Source organism: Centrocercus urophasianus, unplaced genomic scaffold (genome assembly GCF_019232065.1).
Source record: "Centrocercus urophasianus isolate 14NV4802_14NV808 unplaced genomic scaffold, USGS_Curo_1.0 seq_16, whole genome shotgun sequence".
Taxonomy (NCBI): domain Eukaryota; kingdom Metazoa; phylum Chordata; class Aves; order Galliformes; family Phasianidae; genus Centrocercus; species Centrocercus urophasianus.
The window spans coordinates 19,886,001-19,908,853 of NW_024884711.1; the positions used below are offsets into that span (position 1 = coordinate 19,886,001).

At 39.3% G+C, this 22,853-nt stretch overlaps 1 protein-coding gene across 1 annotated transcript in view; it reads right to left on the reverse strand.

Annotated features, from left to right (window-relative positions):
• Window positions 1-5,523: 5,523 nt before the first annotated feature.
• The window catches only part of BZW2 (basic leucine zipper and W2 domains 2), a 52,139-nt gene continuing 34,809 nt past the window's right edge, over window positions 5,524-22,853 (reverse strand). Inside the window, exons 6-12 of the mRNA XM_042816792.1 lie at window positions 20,687-20,822; window positions 17,537-17,646; window positions 15,536-15,706; window positions 14,922-15,068; window positions 12,539-12,677; window positions 7,563-7,685; window positions 5,524-5,978 (exon numbers count right to left, since the gene is read on the reverse strand). Of these exons, the coding sequence (XP_042672726.1) occupies window positions 5,950-5,978; window positions 7,563-7,685; window positions 12,539-12,677; window positions 14,922-15,068; window positions 15,536-15,706; window positions 17,537-17,646; window positions 20,687-20,822 (855 nt within the window). The 3' untranslated portion in view covers window positions 5,524-5,949. The remainder of the gene's footprint in view (window positions 5,979-7,562; window positions 7,686-12,538; window positions 12,678-14,921; window positions 15,069-15,535; window positions 15,707-17,536; window positions 17,647-20,686; window positions 20,823-22,853) is intronic.

Sequence of the window (22,853 nt, forward strand, 5' to 3'; positions counted from 1 at the left end):
CTTGAGAGAGCAGCAAGCATGAATTTTATCATACAAACAAAATCACATTTAAATGTAACCTACAGCACAGTTCAGACCCTCCCGTTGTTGGAGAACTTCAACTGGAAGGCTGTTCCTCTGCTGTCACTCTATCCTTCACGTCTGTGGTGCTTCTGTGCTTTCCCTGAGTTTACTTTTAGAGAAACTGAATTTGTCCTTCATGATTCTTCCCTTGACATGGGACAAAGCTGTACTTTTTTTTCCCTCTGAGGATTAGTATTCCCAAGAAGGCCAGGCTTTTCCTCTGTGCCTTTTTCATGTTCAAAGTCAGTTGTTTTGCAGCATCAGCACCACCCTGTGTTCCTTTTCAGTCAGTAGCCTGAAAGCTGTCAGTGGATACAGATCTCTTCTGGGCTCTGTGGAAACCATCTGCATTCTGGGCTCACGAGAACCAGTTGCTGCAGCACTTCTTTATTAGAGAAATTCACACACCTTTGATTTATCCACGCTGATCTTTCTTGCCCATGTCTGATTCTTGCCTTTCCTCTGTTCTATTTAAATTTAGAAGTGCACAAAGCTGATTTTGAACCCAGGCAGAGCATAAACAAGTGCTGTTTGCTTTTCTAGGCTTTCAGGGGAGGACTGTGTTATTTAGGCTTAAATGAATCACTCAGGCTTGTGCCAGTAACATTTGATCTGTATTTTGCCCTTAGAACTCTTCAGCTAAAGGAGCACCATCAGCTGCTGTTTCAGGATGGATTCTCTAAAGAAAAAAGATTTCAGGTACAGTGACAGCCACCAAGTCATCACATAGATACAATGACACATGTTACATAAATCACTTACAAAAATAATAGAACTACCCACACAAACAAAGCTAAGGAAACATGTAAGGGAAACTGAATCTCCATATGGACAAAAGAAGTTGAAAGCTGAAACAAAAGGAAATAAACAGAGATAAAGTTACTGTAACAGGACTCTGTGGCGTGACTATAAAAGCAGCATGTGAGTGAACCTATGTGGTGAAGAAGGGACAGCCCATGACCTCGATTTACACAGCTATTTCAAATTATTTCTGTTCTTCTTTCTGTGTCCTATGCTGCTCTCAGGAGTAACGCTGGGTGCTCCTTCTCTCTCTCACTTGGCAGCGTTTCCCGGAGTTGACTTTTCCCTTGAGAAGACACAGCCCCATTTGGGATCTCTAGAGGCTGCATCCATACAAATCTGATCGCTGAGGGTATTTTTGTGTTTGACACAGATTTTCCAAGCAAGGGACAAAGTGTGCCAACAGATGTGGTCCGTGTGCTCAGCTTCCCCTGGGCCCTGCCAAGGGCTGTGTGCATGCTACAGGGACACCAAGGGGAGGCCAAGGCAGTGCTCCTGCCTCAGTCCTCCCAGCAGCTGGCAGAGCCAGAACCTAGGCTCAGGGACAACATGCTCCAAGCCTTTTTGGAAATGTGGGCCAACCTGTAAGGGTGAGTTACAAGAGTTACCATAGGTCAGAAGTGATCTGACTGGGGGCAAAGGATGCTTCATATTTGATTTGTTCTTCTATGGTTGATCTTATTTTATTTGAAGGGACAGAGGCCGTATCCTTGGATACATCAACAATACTGTTTTATAATTCTTTCTGCTAAAATGTATGGTTGTCAGCATTATGCAAATGTCTCAGCAATAATTAGTAATGATATGGAGAAAATTATGTTAGCCTGTCAGAAAGCTTCATTAGGGAAAAATAAATAGAAACATCTCAGGCAGCTGATATACTGAAGGAGTGCAACACAAATGTATACTATCAATACAAAGTAGGCGTGGTGTTGTCATTTACTTGTTCTGGGTTGTTTTAATTTTATTTATTTTTGTATATGCTCAAAAATCAGAGAATGTCAGAGAAATAAACCAGGTTTATTTTTCCCGCAGCAGATCCTCTGTTTGCAGTTTCTTTGCAGCCCCATAGGCTGAATGGTACCAGGTGGTATGAAAGCAATTTCTCAAGTCCTGTAAAGCCACCAATTGAAGTGCAGGTGCGGAGTACAGGATGCAGGGGCAGTTGTTAATGCTGAACTGTTAAATGAGATACTTAGGTGGAGGTAAATGAGCTTTTGGCACCCAGAAGCCATGTGAGTGACAGATTCAAATACCAAAATGCTGCTGTCAGCCTACGGTGTGTCAGATCAGTGGCCGCAATGCCAGCCTCTTTCTTCCCGCTGACTGGGAGATGGTGGAGGAATCTGGGGCAGACAGCAGGGCTTCTGCCTAAGTGCAGACACGTCCCATATACTGAATATGGAGTAAGCATTTTTAAGAGTTATGTATTTTATTTATCTTTCAAAGTAATGTTCAAAAATAGTTCCCCATTTTCAAGTATTTCGACCAGACGATTAACGGTCAGGGCATTAATCAGAAATAAGTTACAATTCAGAGTATCTATTGACTGAACACATGTGACTCTTCACAAATATCTCCTGGGTTCATAAACTGTTAAATATTAACAGTGTAGCAGGCCATTATTTCTATGTATAGCCAGTGGATTAACATGCATTACCTCAATTGCAAGCTGCGCTTTTTTTTTTTTTTTAAACAAAACTACCAAGGTGGGGGAGGAGCCCACTCTGTGTAAGGCTGTGGTGCAGTTACACAGAAGCAGATATACTGTATCAATGACTCCCAGATCTCTAAGAAGGGCTTTAACTGAGAAGACCACAAAACTTGACTCATTGAGTGCAGGTAGAATACATTCCCTCTCCTGAAGAGCACTTGTATGCTGGAAGATTGTTTTAAAGCACTACCAATGGCTTTTTGCTTTGGTACCTCAGTATGGTCTCAGAAGAGAGGACCAGAAGAGGGGAATCACCTTCAAACTCAACAATCTCAATTTTAAAGCGCATTCTATTGCAATTTATTGCTGAGTAAAAGAGGTACTTACAATTCTGGTTCCACTGACATTTCAAAATTAAATGCTGTATGTTACGTGAAACACATTTTCTATAAAGTTATTTTCATTTTAACTTCAGATTTGAATAATATATTTAATGAGGACTTCTCTAGAATTACTAGACAACTTCTCCTTAGCAGAGAAATACTACCTAAGGTTTGTGTTGAAGAACGGCTTAGCATTGGGATTTTTAAAATTGAGATTTGGACTCTGTGAAGGCTCTTATATAGGGATGCTTCACCTGAGAAGCTGCAGCACCACCTCTGCCCAGATCCTGTTTCAGGCTTTTTGCAAAGCCCAATCATCGTATTTGTACTGAAATTCAGCCCGATGGTAGTAGTTCTGTTTGTAGTTGCACCTTCCTAGCTGACCTTCCAGCACATGTTCCAAACACAATTTAAAAATACGCAAGTCCACAGGTAAACTTATCTCAGGCATTATGTTGGGAAAACCACTGAAAAATAGAAATACAGCCCAGAAACATATGCTTTGTTGGGGGTGGACAACTGAAAGGAGCTTCCAGTAGCTTAGCTTTAGACATAGACATGAACACTGGAGATAAGGGGTGCTGAGACCCGTATGGCTGAGAACTTGACAACTCCATCTGACACAGGCCCTTTCTGACCCCAGTGAAGTCCATGCTCACTGCTAGTGTAGTGCTGCAGATGGCTCCTCCCTCGGTCTGAAACACAGGCCTCAACATGGTCAGTGGTGCCATCCTGGAAGTACCCATTTATCTCTGACCCAATCACAAAGAGATGGAGACAATCACATCCCACAGCTGTGATAGGTGCCTGGCTTCTAGGAACAAAGCTTCAGTGAAGCACACCCTGCTGAGTGCAGTGGAGAACTTTGTCTGTGTCTGCTGTACACTGGAGGCACAGATGCATTCACAACTAGCCAAACTCTGCCAGAAAGCAACATTTGCTAGCAATGTTTTTCCTTTCCAGCAGATGGCTCAGGCAGCCTACAGCCAAGCACATTGCAGCAGCCCATAGTGATCTCACCCACAGGTGTATGTTATTGTGTGCATTTGTGCATTAGTCTAGATTGGCTCCTTTGAACTGAGCTTAAGTTTCAAATTACATGGAAATGTAATTTTACATACACCCAAGTGAATCTTCATGCTACCTCTGAAAAAGAACACTTCTGAAAGCAAAACATTCCCAGCAATAGCAGCTCTGTCATTAACAAATCGATGCTATCACACTGCAGATGCACTGAAGAGATCCTCCCAGGGCAGCAGCGCCTGGCAGATTTATTTTCTGTAATAAAAAAGACTGAACTGGAAAGCATCCAGTTAATTCATCAATTCTACTTTTAATATGACTGCCCTACTGTCTGCCCAGCACTGCTACAAGTTACTGGAAAGATCCACATAATGTATTTCCTCTTTCCCAAATCAATACCTGTACAAAAATAAATATTGTTCTAGATGGAAAGCTGGCATTCAGCAGCACTTCATTTCTGCTTGATGTATGCTGCTTCCTGTAAAACCAGATGCTTATTTAAAGCCACATGATCTGTGGCTTACTACGTGCTGACTTTTCCCATCAGAAAAATCTACACTGTTGGATATCTTATTGGTTTCTAATTACAAGACACACCATTTCATTAATTAATTATGTTTTCATGCTCTCCCCCGTAAGTACATAAACCTCCTCTTTGTAGTCCTTACCAATCCATTGCTCATTTATCATAAAGGGAATGACACAGAGCATTTTAAATAACACGTTCCTCAAGAGAAGATGAAGTGGAATGCTGTGATGCAGGCAAAATTCACTGCCCCAGTCATTCTGGGCACAGCAGAGGGAGGAGCAAGGCAGAAGATGCAGAATAACTTGGCCTGTGAAAAGTGAAATGGCAGCCATCTGCCGTCTGGTGGACTGCTGTAAGACAAAAAAGTGCAAACCAGGAGACTGTGCTACATCACTGCTCAGCTTGCATCTGTGAACTCCAGCAGCTCTGATGGAGCATCAGGTGAGGATTCCCTCAGTGTCAGATCTCAAATTCTGGGCTTGAGGCTTGCATGTGTGTACAACACTGTGCACAGGCTTTGTGTAAACATCCTAGCCAGGTCCCAGGCACTGGAGTTGTAAATTACATCACATCAAGGCGTAAGGGAATATTAAAGAAAGCAGGATGGATCTCTTGACAAGTCTATACATTCATTTGCATATTTCAGTCAAACATCTCATAACCTGTAACATCACACAGGTATAAGTACATCTGATTTTACAGCGTCTTCTAGTCACACACATTTTCAAATTAATGCTTCTAAAATCAGGTGCTTTTTCTCATAAAACTTAGCCATCATCAGTACCTGAGTGCAGCCTGTACTGAGAGCACCATATTATTCTACTTATTTGCATAACTTGTTTTTACAAGCAAAATTAGGACTGCAGAGATTTGTTTCTTTGCACTGCTGCAATTAATTGCAATATCAGCTATGGAATCTCGCTCATCTGTCCATCGATGCCAATTAACTATTAATGTTGATTTTGTGAATAAGTATGAAAACCATTTCTTAACACTCTCGTGTGTAATTTTCACTTGAGGAATTGCGAAAGTTTGGTGAATTTGTAACACACACACCGACACCACAGAACTAAGATATAAAAGCCATTTATTCAAAAAAATGCGGTGGTGTCAAATCACATACACAAGCCAATATTGAGCTACAAACACAGACCAAACAGTTCTATAAACAGAAATTGGAGTGTTCATTACCATAGTACCTGAAAAAGACCGTTAATAAAAAGGAGTCCATAAGTATTTTGTTTCACTTTTCTTATATGGCTCCTTGATGAATGTCTTTGCCTAAGTTAGAGTACAATGAGCCAGAGGTAGAGTCCCAAGAAAAGCATCTAATGCCTCAGGGCTCCATTAAAAACCTTTATTCTTCTAAACAAAAGGAAAGCCTAGCCTAAAATTTTCTGTATGACACTGAAGTAAAGCCTCTTTGCTTGAACATTATGGCATTCCCAAGCGCATTTGGCATTAACCTAGATTGAGTCTGTGCTTGTTGAACCGTCTTAGTTCTCCTCCCCTTCAGATTCTGATTCTAGAAGAGAAGAAAGGTATTTCATGTGGGTTGCTCAAGAATAGTGATGCAGTTCTATAAAAAAAATAACCAAATATCCTTCCAAAATTCAAATGAAAGTTTTCATCACATCTAGTACCTCATAGGGAAAGTTAACAGATCACAGGATAAGTCAAAGAAGAGTAAGATTCAGACGGTCAGGTTCTACACTGTTACACTCTATAGGGTAGTTCTTGATTGTTACAAGTTATCAGTTACTGTGAGTTTCACTGGTTAATGTTCATGCATTCCTTCCAATTCAGGATTCCTATTTCATGATTCTTCAATTCTAACTCATCTGAGACACAACCAATGACTATCTGAGCAGAATTTAATGAAGAATTAGCATCATTTTCTCACTCTTTTAATCTCTGCAAGTAAACTGTAGTACTACTCTTTTAACTATTTGCTCTGCTAATATCAGTCATTATCATCACACAACGTATTAGTCTACAGCAGGAGATACAGATTTCCTGCTGTACAGATTCCTTATGTAATACAGCATTAAAAGCAACTTATAAGTATGAACACTGTTTTTGTCACCTAAAGCTACTTTGCATCATATTGTATTTCTGTGCATTCACCTGACAGGAAAGGGCCTGTAGACACAAACATAATATGTCAGATCAGATTTCTCGAAGCAAATATGATCTACATGTTTTAAGTACAACACTTTGCTTTTAGTAGTACTGAGCTTTGCAATTAAGTACATCTGTGAGATGAGCTAGGCAAAAAAGGGTAAAAATAAAGAGGAACAGAAAGACACACAAACAGAAGGGGAAAAATGCTTAATTTGACCAAGACTGGTAGTCCAAATTATGAAAGGAGCTACTATTTTTGTATTTCTACACGTATATGTGAATTACTAGTCTTACCTGCCCCTTACAATTACTATGTATTCCACTACGATTCTACTAGAATCTACATCAAAGGGATGCAAATGAACACTAATAACTATATCCCCATCTACTACTCATGGATGGATTATTCCAACTGATGCAGATTTCCTTTTCAAGGCAAGATGATAGCCTGTTTGTACAGTACAAAGAAAAACAGTTATGGACCAGAGAAAGCAGTTACTCTCCCCAATAACTGCTTTAAGGCAGTAAACACAGATCATATACCTTAGCCTGAGCTTTAAGATAGAAGCATTTTCAACTGCAGAGGCATGGGCAAACTTCTGTTCGTGCAGTCAGTGATAAGAGCAAGACTGGTATCGACAGAGAAGAGTGCTAGCCATAGTGACACACATCAGCACATTCCACATTTGCACGGTCATTTGGTTACGTAGATATGGCTAAATATTCTTTCCTTCCTGTAGAAGCTTTAAGAATATATCTACTGACAACCAGTGCTGATGATTTAAGGAGTTATAAGAACAACCTGAATTAACAGGCAGCAAGTGTTGTTAGGCTTCAGCATGACTGCAAACAACACGGAGGAGACATGTCTGCTGCTTTCCATTCCAAGTCTGCATACTTCATATCCTAACACAACTCAAATCTGGAAAAAAGCTCACATTTGATTTGCCAGGAGACTACCATATTTCTTTAGACATAGCCATACCTTCTTCAGCATTTTGCAGCCACTCAACAAACTTCTTCATCTGGTCAAGAAAGACGCTTTTGCCTTTAGCAACATGTGCTTCTTTATACCACTTGAGAATTGCTTCTTCACTCAGAACATCAGCTGAAATAGAGATAAGTGTTTGTACAGTCAGTATCTATTTTGGAGGTTAGAAGACAGTGAAAGAATGATACTGACTGTTGGTTTGAGTTTTTTTTGTTGATTTTGTTTGGTTTTGTTTTCCAAAGGCAGCACAAAAATAAGTTGGTATGATCACAACGGAACAAGCTTTGCATTAACTACATTAGGTTTCAACTACAGAGTATTTGATGGACATTAGGGATTCCAAATGCAGCAAAATGTGTTAGACTTAAAATCAAGTACCAGATATTATGCTTCCGTAAAGGAAAATTCTGTGCTCATCTGCTTTAAGTGCACGACAGAAGACAGTTGATTAGAAATGCCAGAAATCAGCCTGCACATATTAGAAGTCACCACAAGAATACAATCTTTTTTCTTGCTGTTGGATCACAGAATTGTGCACAGTTTTAGAAATCTGAAGTAATGGACACCACTTGGTTGCAAAATTTAGAGAACTAATAGGGATTTCTGACATCATTATCACCTAAAGCTTTATAAAACGCATTAATCAAAAAGAGTCAGACCACCATTCACTCAGACTGCCCATTTTAAGGAACTGCTCAGATGGACAGCACAGTTGACATTTTTGTCAAGTATCAACAACATAACTGTCAATGAGGGAACGTGAGACTGAATAAAATTCAAAACAAAGAAATCCTAACAAACAGCAAGGACACTTATTGTTTCCAACAGATGTAAATTTAGGTCTAGCAACAGACCTCTAGCCTCGAGAACAAAGCTTCTGTGATCCAGCCAAGCAGCCAAATATCTCAGTAATTTATGGCTGTGGAGACAAAATCTGGGATCCACAATGGCATTTTGGCAGTTATATAATGCAGGGGGGAAAGAACAAAAAAAAAAAAAATCAAACTGTATTTGTTCTATAAAAAGACTAAAGACAGCTTTCTGCATCTCATTAAAATTTCCATTCTTCTTGTCTTTGAAGAAAATTACCCTTCCTTGCTCTGCAAAATCAATACATTTATTTTGAATACTTTCCTGCTTCCTCAAACTCTTTGGTATCATCCCACCAATGTGGCATTCATTTGCTTAAACGTGGACCCTGACCACCAACTTTTTCTGTAACCTACAGGTTACAACAGATGTTGCAGTGAAGACAATGTGGGAAACTGAAATAAATGACACCAAAACTCCAAAGCATCTGACTGAATTGGACTGAGAGTAGTAGTATTCAATAGCACATGTGCTGTTGAATAACAAACAGATGGAAGCAACCTGGGATACATTTGAATTTCATCAAAACTACCCTAAGACATCCCACAATAACTGAATACAAAACACCTCCCTGAAAATCTGGATTTCAGTCAGTGCACGGAACTCTAAGTTACCTCATCTCTCAGACACTTCTCCAAAATAAAATCTCTTCTGCAGTTTGCTGTAATTGACTGTAAGCTGAAAATACAGGGAAAGCAAGACTGCACCAGCTGTGTGTTGTTTTTCACTACATCAACAGTGCACTTAGAGAACTCTACCAGTGACACAAAGCTGTATCTTTCTGAAATCCCGACATGCCACAATGAAGTTTTCCTCAACATTAAAAGAAACAGAGGAACTACGAAAGGTTTCTACTTTGCATTGAATACTTGCCAGCCATCTTTAACAGCATCTCAAAAGCACTATGGCATTTAAGAAAGCCAGATTTTCACTGAGCAAGCTTAGAATGCATTTCACAAGGACGCCTGTGAAGCTGGAACTTAATCCCTCTATGTAAATCCTTTTCTTGATTTACAGCCTATGAGCTTTAAGGGTATGTTGCCAAAGAGGAAGAGGAAACCTTACCTCTTCCCCCTGCTCAAACCCAATCTGATAATAGCAGCATACAACCTTCCAATGTGCCTTGAGGATTAAAACAATCTCAGTCATGTGGATGAAGAATTTGCCTGTATATTACAACTCCATAGCAATGAGCCTCCTACACTAACAGAGGAGAAAGCTTTCAATAACAAAAAGGGCAAATGCAACTCTCCTTTCATTACTGAGCAGTATTACCTGAACTGCATTCATGCCTCCAGTGCTCAAATAGATGGTATTCTCCCGTCAGCACTAAGATGCTCAACTAAACAATCAAGCAACAAGGTGAATTAATCATACCTCTAGGTTGCTGTGAAGCAATAGGAACACGGAGGGGGATAGAAGGTGGAAGGGACTGATTTTAAATTTGTTATTTCTTACTAAACTCAAATATAGATAGATTTTTAACAGCTGAACCTGAACTCCTGTGGTTTGTGGGCATGTGCACATCAGTTTCACTGCAGTCCTAGGTGATATCAGCTCCAAAGAACTTGTTCTCCTGCACATGCAGCCAACTGCCACATCCATTGCCAAAGCCTTCAGGCACAGCCATCTTGAAAGGCACAGTTGCAGAGCAGAGACTCAAGAGAGCCCAGAAGTAAAGTGGAACGTTACTTGAAGTTTAGGTCATGACTTTGGACTAAATCACCCAACGTGAATGCACTTCTGTTTTTAACTATATAGCTGCATGCTTTCAGCTGCCAACACAATTCACAAATTTCAGCTCAACTCTACTGCAGATAACTCAGCTGGCAGGACAGTCTTAAAGCAAGAGCTCTTTCAGTACAAGAAATGTCACCCGCTGTACAGTCATGGTCTTTTTTTTTCCCCCGGGAAAATTTTGTACTTGGCATTAAAAAATGATATTTGAATAATGAAGATTAAAGATAATTTTATTAAAAAAAAAAAAAAAAACCCTACCAAAGCCTGCCTGTCAAGTGGAACTTGAATATTCAGCTCTTTTAAGTGCAAGATTCCTACTATTCAAGATGACAATCTACGTATTTTATGATGGAAAATTGGAAGGTTTGAAATGGAAGATGTTGAATGCACTCTTAAGAATAGTCACAGAACTAAATTTGTCAAAGCATGGGTGGCATTTAGTGCCTAACATCACTGATGATCATCTTTATGCCCAGGAAACACTCACTCGTGATGAGAAATAGGCAATAAACTGTCCACATGCTTGCTGATAAATAGCTGCACTTCTGCTATCCATCCACAGATTCTCCAGATGACTCCATTTGTTACTAGAAAAAAGTCACAAGGTACTCTGAAACCTCTCCAGATCCTACACAAGTCACCGTTGAAGCAGAACAGGAAGGGCAACACAAGCATCTGCTGTTCCCTCACTGCCAACATAACTATTAATAGCTTTTAGGGGCTTCCTTGACTAACACGAAACACAAGATATGCTATCATCAGCAAAGGATCTATGGTAAAGCATGTGTCTCTAAAGGATCTGGATGGCTTGTTTCTAGTCGGTAGGTTGGATCTGGAAGAAGGAAAGGGTGAGAATCACCAGCATCAGAATGAAGCAGAGGCAGGCTTCAGTCCCCATTTCTGACTGATATCTTCCTTACAGCTCTCAACAAACCAATCACGAGCAGCTAAAGCATGATAAATGGGGAGAAATAAGAATGGGATGACTAGTGTTCCCAGAATCTTTCCTGGTTAATTCAGAAGTACGTCCTGACCTAAAGGACACAGCTTACTTGATTCTAAAGTTGACCTAAAACAGATAGACTTTCTTATTCTATCCAGGCTCAGAGAGATCCCACTGCTATTGGCTGTAACATCAAGCTTGCAATTGCTAGTAGGCAACAGTATATCTACCAATCAGCAGATAAAACAGCCTTGAAAAAACTTACAAGACAATTCTGAAAGGAGTGCTATACGAAATTATTTGTTTCAACCATCACTCACTGTTCAAATGCACAGCTGCTGCAGTGCTCATTTGCCAAGCACAAAGTAAATTCTCTTTTCCAGAGAGCTCAATATTAAGTACTTGCAGCAAGTTGTACTCGATTGCTGAGGCCACAGGATATTGACGTAAGGATTGAAATAAACCTCTCATTCACTTGCTACACCTTCTGAAGCCATCAAATTATTTTAACAGTCCGAACTTGTTTGCCTTGAATGTGTACTGGATACAACAGAGTGAACTAAGATCAATACTGGGCTGCTACTCCTGCTGATTTTTCTCCTTCAACTATTTATAGCAAGAATGTCAGAACAGACTGTTCAGCACTCACCCATTATACACAGTACAAGATCATTAGACTCTGACAACCTGATCTGAATAGACTTGCTAAGAAAGTCAATTTCACAATTAAAAGAAATAAATCCCTCGCTATGACGCCTGCAAGAAGAAAATGGAAAAAAGTAAAAGCATAAGGAAAGCTATATTCTGGCAGAGGGAATAAAAAAATCAGAAAGATCTTCCTGCAAAGAGGATTTTACTCCACCTAAATTTCTTAAAACCAAGCTTCAATATTTTTATGCCTTATTATATTTTATTATTAGTTTTACAGCTGCCAGAAATTGAATTTTTTTCATAGTCCTAGTTTTCTATTAGGACAAAAGCCCACTCAGACTGCAGACACCGCTGAGATCCTGCTCATGCTACTTGACTGCAATAAAAATGCAATAGAGAAAGAAAGGCTTGATTTGACTTCTCCTGCTGCCACAGGCACCTTTAAACTAAGAAAGCCTACAGTATTTCAGAGTTCAACATAATCATTGAGCATGCAGTTACCTACAGCACACCATTTCCTTTTACATCACAGGTGAGCAGCATAAAGAGCAACTATGCCACTGGATAATAACTTATGAGTTCAAAATTAAGATCTACCTACAAAGGAGATACTCAAGGGATCTCTTTCTGACTAACTGCTTCTAACAGTTCAGTCCTGCCTGTAATGCATGTCCATAATGTGCTTAATGACTTAGTTCAATGTGGTCAAGTCAGTGCCAGGCCCAATGTCCATGCAACGTACATAGCAGCAGATATATACTTTTACCTTTATAAAAGAGTACCACTATCTTCTGAAAGGCTTTCATGAAGTGGATGTTGTCATAACAGTACTCCTGCACTTTCTGGAGAAGGATCAACTCCGACTGGCCTTGAGTGCTGAAGACAGCAAGCAGAGGGGCATATTGCTGAAAGGAGGACAAGGTAAGACAAAATGCATGTTATGTTTAAGGCAACATGAAAATCATTTTTCAGAACTGAAGGGAAGATAAATTACCTATCTTCAGATCCACTGACCAAATATATGTTAACAGTACTATTTAAAGTGTTCTTACACTGATCAGATTCGTCCTTTGTTTTCAGAAGGAAAGTTGGGCATTTTTCAGCTGGATTTGCAATGGATTGATAAAATGGGGCAGACCTGTGATACTAGGGCTCCCAACAGATGTGACTACAACATAGCTAACACAACAGATTGAGTTCTTCCATTTCAGGCAGGTATATGCACATTTTCAGAAACAATTTAATATTTCGGAAAAAACAGGATGAAATTCTTGGAGGCTTTAGGCAACACTTTTCTTTTTCCCCTTTTGGCTCTTTACTCATCCAGCTGTTAGTTGATCAACTTGTAGGGAGGCAGGGCAATACACACTGCAGTTTATGTCCATTTAGTAGCAGCAGCAGAGCCCAATTCCATCCACAGATCTGTGATCTGCAACTGCCTGTAACTGTTAAGAAATGTATTTAAAAAAACTCCTAACTTTCCAGTTTAGAAAGAAGAATTCTTCATATTGCCACATTTGATTGACTTGCTTCACATTCCTTTCTAACTCAGTAACTGGTATAGATGTGCAATTGAAAGTCTCAGTAGCACCCAAATAACTAAAGTAAAAATAAATAAAATTATATTCCTCTTATTATTGGAAGATAATGCAGCTTTCCTTGAGGCAAATGGCTAAGTTATGTTGCAATGGGTCAGCAGCTTCAGTGTCACAATGCCGAGACCACAATTGTGTCTGTAGTCTGAAACTGTCTAGAGAACTCTCCCACCCACGAGAACGTCTTTTCTCCACATCACAAGTGGCCTAGGGGTTAACAATATTTAAACAAGGCCAGCACTGTTTCTCCTCCCAGTATTCAAATATTCCAATGACATTTGTAATTTGCCCTGCAGTACTAGATAACAATCAATAGATACCTTCTTACAGCTCAAGATCCATCATTACATCAAAAGAACAAAAGAATATCTCCCTTCTGCAAACTCTTATTCTTTCTACTATTACTTGAGTCACTGTAGCTGGAAAAGACTACAAGGCATTCAATTTTACCATTAAAGACTACACAAGATCTCAAGTGACTACATTTCTAGCATGACTGTTGCTCTTGAAAAACCAAATTCATATGAAAGGACATTAAGTGCAGGGGCCAAACCAACATGGGAACATGGTTCAGATGTAGAAATCCATCAGTACAAAGAGGAGGAATTCTGTCAAGCTTAACATCCATGCTGCCATAAAAATAATGGTACTGATTGCTCTGATTGTTTCTGCCTTTGGGTAAACATTTGCAGTTCTGGATACGAAGGAGCATTCTTTCGCTCATAGCTTAACAGCTTAAATGGACTAAATCTGCTGAATATCTTCTCTTCCCTTGTTCTGATTTCAAGTCTCTTGCACTGCACAATTCTTTCAGATTTGACTGAAGAACCATGAATACAGAGTAATCAGTCACTGCTGTAGTTCCACACCCACCTCCCTTGGGAATACGAGCTTTTATATCAATAAATAACTGATATTGCAATCTGTTATCTGGCTTTCTGTGCATTCAGTTCTCCTATCCAGAGTGCCTCACTTAAAGAATAACCATACTATACAGTGCAGAAACTCTCAAGTCAGTTCCTGTCTTAATAGTTTAGAAGTAGCTACCCAGCTCCCAGGATCAACACCAGCAAGACACATTTCATAGGTTCTGAACTCAGCAGCCCTGCATGGATCTAACCAGCTTTGTGCAAAGACAGGTGTCTCTTCACCATGCTCCCAAAATATCTTTCCTTCCGGCAAAGACACTGCAAAGAATTCCAGTTGGCTTACTAATCAGGTCAGTGCAGCTCGGAGTCTCAACAACTGTTCAGAACCAAGCCCTAGGCAAAGAGCCTCAGCATGCTGAGAACACAATGCAGAGGCACTCAAGCTACAACCACCTCAGTTTGCCCTGGTTCCCTACACTTAGGAGACTGAGTACAGCAACTCATAATTTGAACAACCTCATTTTTGCATTACTGCGACTGAAGAAGGGACATGACACTCCCTTGTGTGGTATCAGTTAGCCCTGAGGACCAAATTTCCTGGATTTAAACAGTTAGAACTTGGCAGCTATAGAATGTATTCTGTTATTTCTCAGCGAGCCTTTCCCCTCTTCATTCATGCACGCACCTTTAGATGTTTGAGGGCTTGCTCTGCAACCAGCTCTTCTTTCTTGTTCCATTCCACAGCATTCATTACACAGGTCCACAGGAGACCAATCACTGCTGGCTCAGGCAGCTCATTTCTTTTCATTTCCTCTTTTACATAAAGCACCATCTGAAGCATGAAATACAGTTTAGCAACATTTCCAGTCAACCAGTAGAAACTCTGCCTTATTAAGTACTTGCAGCCATTTACAGACAGCACATTTGTATAGAAATAACAAGAATCAAATTTAGAACAAGAATAAAAATGAAGCACTTAGAATGCCTATGTTTAGCAACATTACTATGGAGTATAAGTTTTCTCCTTCCTGCCCAAACTGACAGTTAAGAGTTACATGAACTACTTTCTCATCAAGCAGAACTAAACATAAAAACATAGCTAACTGCATTTGTAAACCCACAGGGTGTTTTCTTGCCTTTGTCTGTTGAAACCACTGACTGAGTTTACCAATAAATTAAAATAATATAAAGAAAAATAGAAGTAGACTTTGAGGTATCCACGTCTGTTCCTCTCTACTTACTGTGTATTTTCATCTTGGACTATGTTTATACGAATAGAAGTTGTAAAACACTCTTTACCTCCTTAATTGGGCATTCCTGAGAGAGACGTTCTTGTAGCTCTTTTTGAAGTTCTTTACGAGTCCCCAGTGACTGCTGAACTCTAAGAAAATCTGAGAGCTCTTTTAGACCTGCTTCAGTGAAATACTTGGCAAAATGATCCACATTCTGCCGGTTGGCAGGAAATAGTTCCTAGAAGTACAGGAATACTCTGTGTTAAATAAACCACAAATGAGGGCTCTTGACAAAATGGAAGGAACGATTTCAAAGAGTGAACACTGTATCACCAGTTACTGTTCTATTAGCAGTAGAAAAGTCAACACTCCATTCACATGATTGTATCGTTATAGCAGAGGAAAGAAATTATGGTCAGTTATGCAAAAAAAAAAAAAAAAACAACAACAACAACAACAAAAAAAAAAACAAAAAAACAACAGAACACAACAACCCAATACCTGTTCTACATTAAGGGCACCTACTTACAAAGAGCCATCAGCTTAAGATATTGAGCATTTTCCAAACTCTGTGAGTCTTGGGAAGCACAAATGAATAATGAAAAAGCCATTATATGCTAAGCACGTTTACTGTGTCCTCCCAGGGATTACACACGTTCACTCTCAGAAATACTTAACTGGCCCAGGCACGCTAGCCTAAACACTGCTATTCTGCTGAGCAATGATTACCATGAATGCATCACTATCTCTGCTAGGTACACTGCTAACATTACCTCATCTACACATTTCTGGCTCAAAGAAACTGCGTATGTATGATTTGTTAAGTCCAGCTGCTTTGAAAAATTAAAATGTTGCTTAAAAACTGCTAGAGCATGCCCCTATCTTGACAAGGATTCAAACGTATTTGCTTACATTGTAACTCTTGTGGAATGAACAGTAGTCTGTTTTTCTCCCCTTGCAGGGGACTAGAGACCCTGTATCTATTTGTTTACCGAAAAGCAGATGAAGAGGAAACTTCCTCAAGGCATCTATGCTAGGCAACAGCAACTGACACTTGACAGTTCTTTAATACAGCAGTGTAATGAGAGCCAACAGCTGAATGCTTTACTCAGTAAATTTCAAAATAGAAATAAGACAATTGGCTTTTCTCCTTCTTCTCTAATAAATGGTGTAATTTAGCTCATTTTCCAGCTTCGCTGCAATTTATTTATCATTTAGACTGAAAATTAGATACAAACTGAAGAGAGGAAGGGGTGTGGGAGGCTGCTTTGCTTTTGAAAGATTCTTACTTAATCATACAGTACTGCCATAGAACCAGGAAACAGTGCTGAAATTCTCTAGACAGTGCTACACAGGATACAGCACGTCTGATAGGATTATCACAGCAACCTTTTTGAAGATTAAAACTACTGATCTTCAGAAACACACTAGCAGGGAAAGGCAGGCGACATCGCTCCATATTACACTCTAAACACCGCAGGCTGCTGCTACAAGCCCAGAATGCAGGTTTTGAGACAGAAGGCTGGAAAGCTTTCCCTGTGCTGATTCCACTAGTTCTGCTGGCAGCACTGCAGGACCATTTATGCTACCCAGAGGGCTGCTGCTGTGCAAGACTGGCTTACTCTGCTGTCTTTATACTATTCAAACACCGTCACCTTAGAAAGCTATCTATGAATCATTTTTTGGTTAAACAAGCTTCTTACATATTGTTTCCTATTTACAATGGTGGAAAAAACATTACAAAAAAAAGAAAAAACCTTTATGCAGTCACTGGTGGTGTTGTTAGCAGTGGTTAGAAAGAAACAACTCCCAAGCCCCCCACAGTCAGCCTTTCAGAAGGCATTTAACTACGGGAAAAACAGACAAAAGGTGGATATACAGTATTTAATGCTCCTGAACGTGTTTCAGTGCAACACAGCCATAACAACATTGCCGTGATTCAAAACACTTTGAAAATGCGAAGGTAGTTAAGGGGAGTAAACATGCTTACTGCAAACTATCACCTGCATTTTATTTCCCTCCCTTCCTCAATAGGAGAGAAAGATGAATGAAAAGATATTATACTTACTAGCAATCTCTTATCAAGGTTGGCTTTTCTTAAAGCAGAGGTAACAGAATTGGCATCTTTCTCTGCCATCCACGCTTTAAAAAGTTTCACAGCAAAAGAAGCTGCAATCCCTGTTTGAGAAAGTGCAAAACATGTTTCAGCAACTTTCAACACAAATGAGAAATTGTTACAGCAATCCATTATGGAATGAAAATACACTTCTGACAACAGGACTAAGCATGTGGAACTGAAGTGCACTTTTTCTTTAATGCAATACTAATTTTCTGAGTATGTTGCACTGCCTTAAGAGCTTTTTTTTTTTTTTTTTTTACCTATTCACATTTAACTGTGGAAAGACTTTGCCTACAATTAATTTCTCTACCTCTGCGTCTTATAAACGATGTCTAAAAAACCAGAAAATTTTCTGTATTAAATCAGCTAGGAAATGAAGGCATGTAATAATAAAGGACAGGCAGGAGTAAGAAACAACTTCACAACTTCAAGGCAGCTGATTGTATCTGTACATCTTCCCACACAGTATTTAATAGCTGGTAGGACCAGGTAACAAATGCTATTTTAAAGAAAAATCCCTTCCTCAAGGCACACCTTAACATTTTCTGTATCAAGTCAGAAGAAAACCCACCACCACATCTTCATTTCGACAACCTGTTTTTGCCAGAGGAACCTAAGCTAAGCACCAGCCCTACACCTCTTGCTTCTTTTCAATGTGCATTTCTCATGCACCTCCACAGCTCTGCTCCAGCTTCTCAGCCAGTTGAGAGGGAGCTGCAGTGCTGGGAGCTGGAGACACAGTTCTCCCTTAATGATGTAGTCTCCTGCAGGCCAGTTATGCTTCTCCATACTACATTCACACCAACACAGTACTACTGAGAGCAGCCCAGATCATTTTTTGTTTTGCCTCCAAAAAGTCCTGAAATTCTACGAGCTGCACAGCTCCTCCTGATGCAAAGTAGCTTAGTCACTCTTACCCACTTAACTGATAACCATTCTTTTTATTCTTAGGATACACTGATTAAATGAGTCACCAAACAAAAATGGAATTGATTAATCCCCAGGCAGCACTAACTTTGTTAACATTCACTACAGATCTTGACTGTTATGACAGTTTTGCCAACCTTATTTCAAGAGCTCAGTAGTGAGGCACGATCCTTGGAGAAGTACTAATGCAACTCTGACGTGCGATGGCATTAAAGAACAGCTGAAAATGCCACTTTGGCTCATTCACATATCGTGTAGAAGGTTCTAAATGAGATGAGCATGACTGCAAAAGCTATGAGCAACTAGTAAAGACTGACAAAGCCTGTTTGACTAAGAGGGAACCTAAGAATAATGTTCACCTGTAATTCTAACCTGCAAACACCATTCAGACTATCTAAAATGAGCATCTGCATTCTACAGCTGTGGGTAAACTTGATGAAGACAAAGACATTTGTAGCGAGAAATCATTATCCACAGCCTATATGTACTACACAGTACTTTTACAGCTGTGATAATATAACCTATTCGTATCAGAGGGCAGATAACACAAACAAAATGCCCCCACAGCAGCACCTCTCAGCAGGCAGTGCCTGGTAGCACACATATTGAACTTTGGCTTGAAGCACTTATTAGATGTCAGTAATATCCACACTACAGCTTTTTAGGTCACATACTACTTTCTTACGAAAGGATGCATGGAACAGCAGAAGAGTCCAACCAGCTGTGGAAGAGCACACCACTAACAGAAAAGCACTCATTCTCAGACCACTGGGATGGTGACCAAACCAAATGGAGCTGTCTTTGCCACCAAATACCTGTGCCTTATGTCCTTCTCCAAGTCATTTTTTCACTATTCACATGTTGCCACTAGCTTTTCCTTTAAAATGGCTGTACTGTTTTTCCAGGGTTTTTTTTTTTTTTTTAAATCCATCATCTATCCCCCGCTGATAGAAAGCAACTTTATCCATTCATTTTATTGTTTATCCCCAGTGTTTTTTACTTTTGCATTAGTGTGAATGCACACTTAGATACACAGACAAAGACAACTAAATACTGACAAATGTTTAGAGCTCTCCCAAAATACCATTTCATGATATGAGTGCAGTTTTTCTAGCATTTTTGCATGAAATATTAGGTATAAAATACAACCAGTTACTTGAGCATTAAAAATTTGAGATTCCAGATGCATTGTGTTGCCATATCTATAAACAGAATTTGATCTAAAAACATGGCACTCCCATAACACTAAGATGTGATTAGTACTTTTACTTGAATTTTTCTCCTACTTTAATTCTGCTCCCAAAAGCTGTGGGCGATGACAGAGCAAAACAGCAGCTGTGGCTTTTCTTTCTGCAGCATTTAGAAAACAAGCACATACTGCATGCAAGAATGGGAAGTTAGAATCTTTTTAAGATTAGATTTAACTAATAAGTAACTTTCAAAAAAGATTTCATGAAAATTGTGCAACGTTGACAGTGCATCTGCAATTATTCCAAGCAGTCAGGAATTGACAAGAATTATTATTTTTCAAATGTTTGTCTGATAGAGACTCCAAAGTAGAAGAGTATAGATGAATAATAGAAACCTTCTGAAGCAAGGAAACACCATCCATCCCCTTATTCAAAAAAGCCTGCAACGAAACAACTCACCCAGTCCCCAACCCCCCTCGCTCTCAACACCAAAAAAAAAAAAAACCAAAACCTCATTGCAAAAAGGCATTAGTATCCTAAGATTGGAAGATTTGTTACTCATCACATAGTAAAGATGAGTCCATGGGAGAAGCTATCAAGAAACCATTACTCAGCATGACTGAGGGCTTGACCTCTGCCTTTCTGCAATGTCCATTTGGGCTTTATGTGCTCTCTGTTCCATTTCATACTCACAGAACATCAGCATTTGTAAACAAACAAACAAAAAAAACAACAAACCAGCAGTAGCCTATGTAAGGAACCGACGTTAATTTCATTCTTGTATTTGTGTTGGTTTTGCTTTTTGTTGTCATCCTACTTTTCATTGCCCTAGTTAGATCTCAGAAAGTACACTGGCCTTTGCTGTCCATATGTTCTTCTGCTTTATTGAACAGCAACAGGCTTCCAACATACAAAATATGGCACAACAGAATACATCTCCAATTAAAACTACTATGAGATAAAAGGTCATTTAGAAAATTACCTTCTTTGACTATGTTGTCAGTGAAGAGGCTTGTTAAAATGGTAGCAGGAAGAGTCCCATTGGCTAAAAGGATCCCAGAAAGCATCGCCAATTTCGTCTGTTCGGTTTCAGAGAAGGCTTTGAGGAACAGCAGGAGCTGTGGGTTAGATAAGATTAAACAGACACACTTGAGCCACTGGCAACAGTAACAGGTAGAGATGAATATTCATGCACAGTTAATTTTTTTGTTTCTTAACAAGTCCCAGTGTAACTTCAAGTAACCATATCAACATCTGTTCTGAAGCATTACAGTGCCATTCCACTGAGTAATTAGATTTTCCATAAGGATACAAGCATGTGGAATACTGCCTTACTCGATGACACAAGGTCTGTCTTCAGCAAGTAAGCGTTACATTCGTGGTTAAATAAAAATGCTTGCTAAAGGCTTAATGCTCACTGAAATTAAAAGGACCTATTCAGAAACACAGGCTTGCTGATTTCAACAGGCTGACAGGAGCCTGCCCATTCACATCATTAGATTTCGGAACAGAAGGAACTACATTATTGCTCATGCAAATAACACCACGAGAAAGTTCCACATTCTTCCTTCAGAGAAGAGAACACAGCACATTTCTGGGCTTGAAGATGAATTTACTCTGCTAATTCCATTTGTCACCACACCTTTTTTCCTTATCCAGAAGGCAAGATGCAATCAAAGCACAGGAGCTGATTTTGATGGGAAAATTGCACCCAATTCCCACGTTAATTGTAATGAATTAGTAATATCTATGGATACAAGAGACAGAATATCAGATATGTCCCTGTACTTGTATGTTACTACAGACAGTGACAGCTCTTGGACCCAAAGAGTCCATCATTAACTGTAAAGATTTGAGTGCAATATTTTAAAAGATCCATGTAACGAATGAAGTGAGTTCTAAAAAGACACACGTTGTATGAACAACTCTGCTCTGCATCAGCAAACAAAACAGAAAAGCTCTTACTCATGTGGCAGTGCTTACATCAGTTTTAAATTATAGCTTACATGAGGCTGAATGATTCAGTCACAGACGTGTCAGTTGGCTTTTTAAGTGGGATGCAGCCAAATGACTGCAATAGGGTTTCAGTCCAAAAGAAGAAATATGAAAAGATAAAAATCTTAAAGCACAATTTTATTTCAACAAACTGTAACTCAACCAAAAGAAGGGATGCAGACAAATGGAATTGTTATTTCTAAATACAAAGATAAGAAACAAGTGTTATGCTGTATTTTCAAATGTAGAAGTCAACTCCCATGTACATTAAGGGAGCTACTCTGAATGGAAAAAAAAAAAAAAAAAAAAAAAAACAAAAATAATCTCCAATAAAATTAAAAATAAACCTAACCAAAAAAAAAAAAAAAAAAGATGACTGGAAGCTCAGGAACTCAAGTTTTCTTTACACAAGCTTTAATCAGCAGCACTGTACCAAAAAGATGACTTCATGAGAAAAAAATGTTTAATTAGACCTTCTGATCTTTACTGTAAGCACTGATAACAACACTGACGGAAGAGGGAACAACTTTGCTGTTTTGTATAGCCCGCTTAACTCTTACTCCTGCTCCCATACAAGCAACAGATAAGGATTTGGATTAGTGGTCATACGAACTACTTTAATGCCACAAATCAGGTCCTGATTAATTCCTGCTGCATAACCTACATTGGGCAGTGTCAGTAACAAGCAGACCACGAATGGAGTTGTACCGATCTATGTCAGATTATGAAAGCAGCAGCACCAGTAAATCCAACTGCAAAGTGAGATACTCCACACAAGGTACAAGAATATGCCAACAGAAGAGCAATTTATCCACTCCAGTTTTGAGAAATCTGTAACTGTTCAAATGATCTGGAAGATATGAAATCTTACATTTATTTACAATTTCACATTTATTTATTTACAAGTTATTCACATTTATTTATTTACAAATTCACAGCCTCCACTTCTCTTTTCACTGAATTGTGCTTCTAGCAAGTTTCTTAAAATGAATTTAAATTATGATGTTCTTTGAACTCTACCCAGTGGCAATATCTTCTGAGCAGGAACAAGGCCTTCCATAGGTCCCTCAATGCTTTAAGTACTGTTGGTGCTAGCAACATAATTGGTTTTACTATTTTTGAAAAGCAGCTCTACTAAACTAATACATGCCATT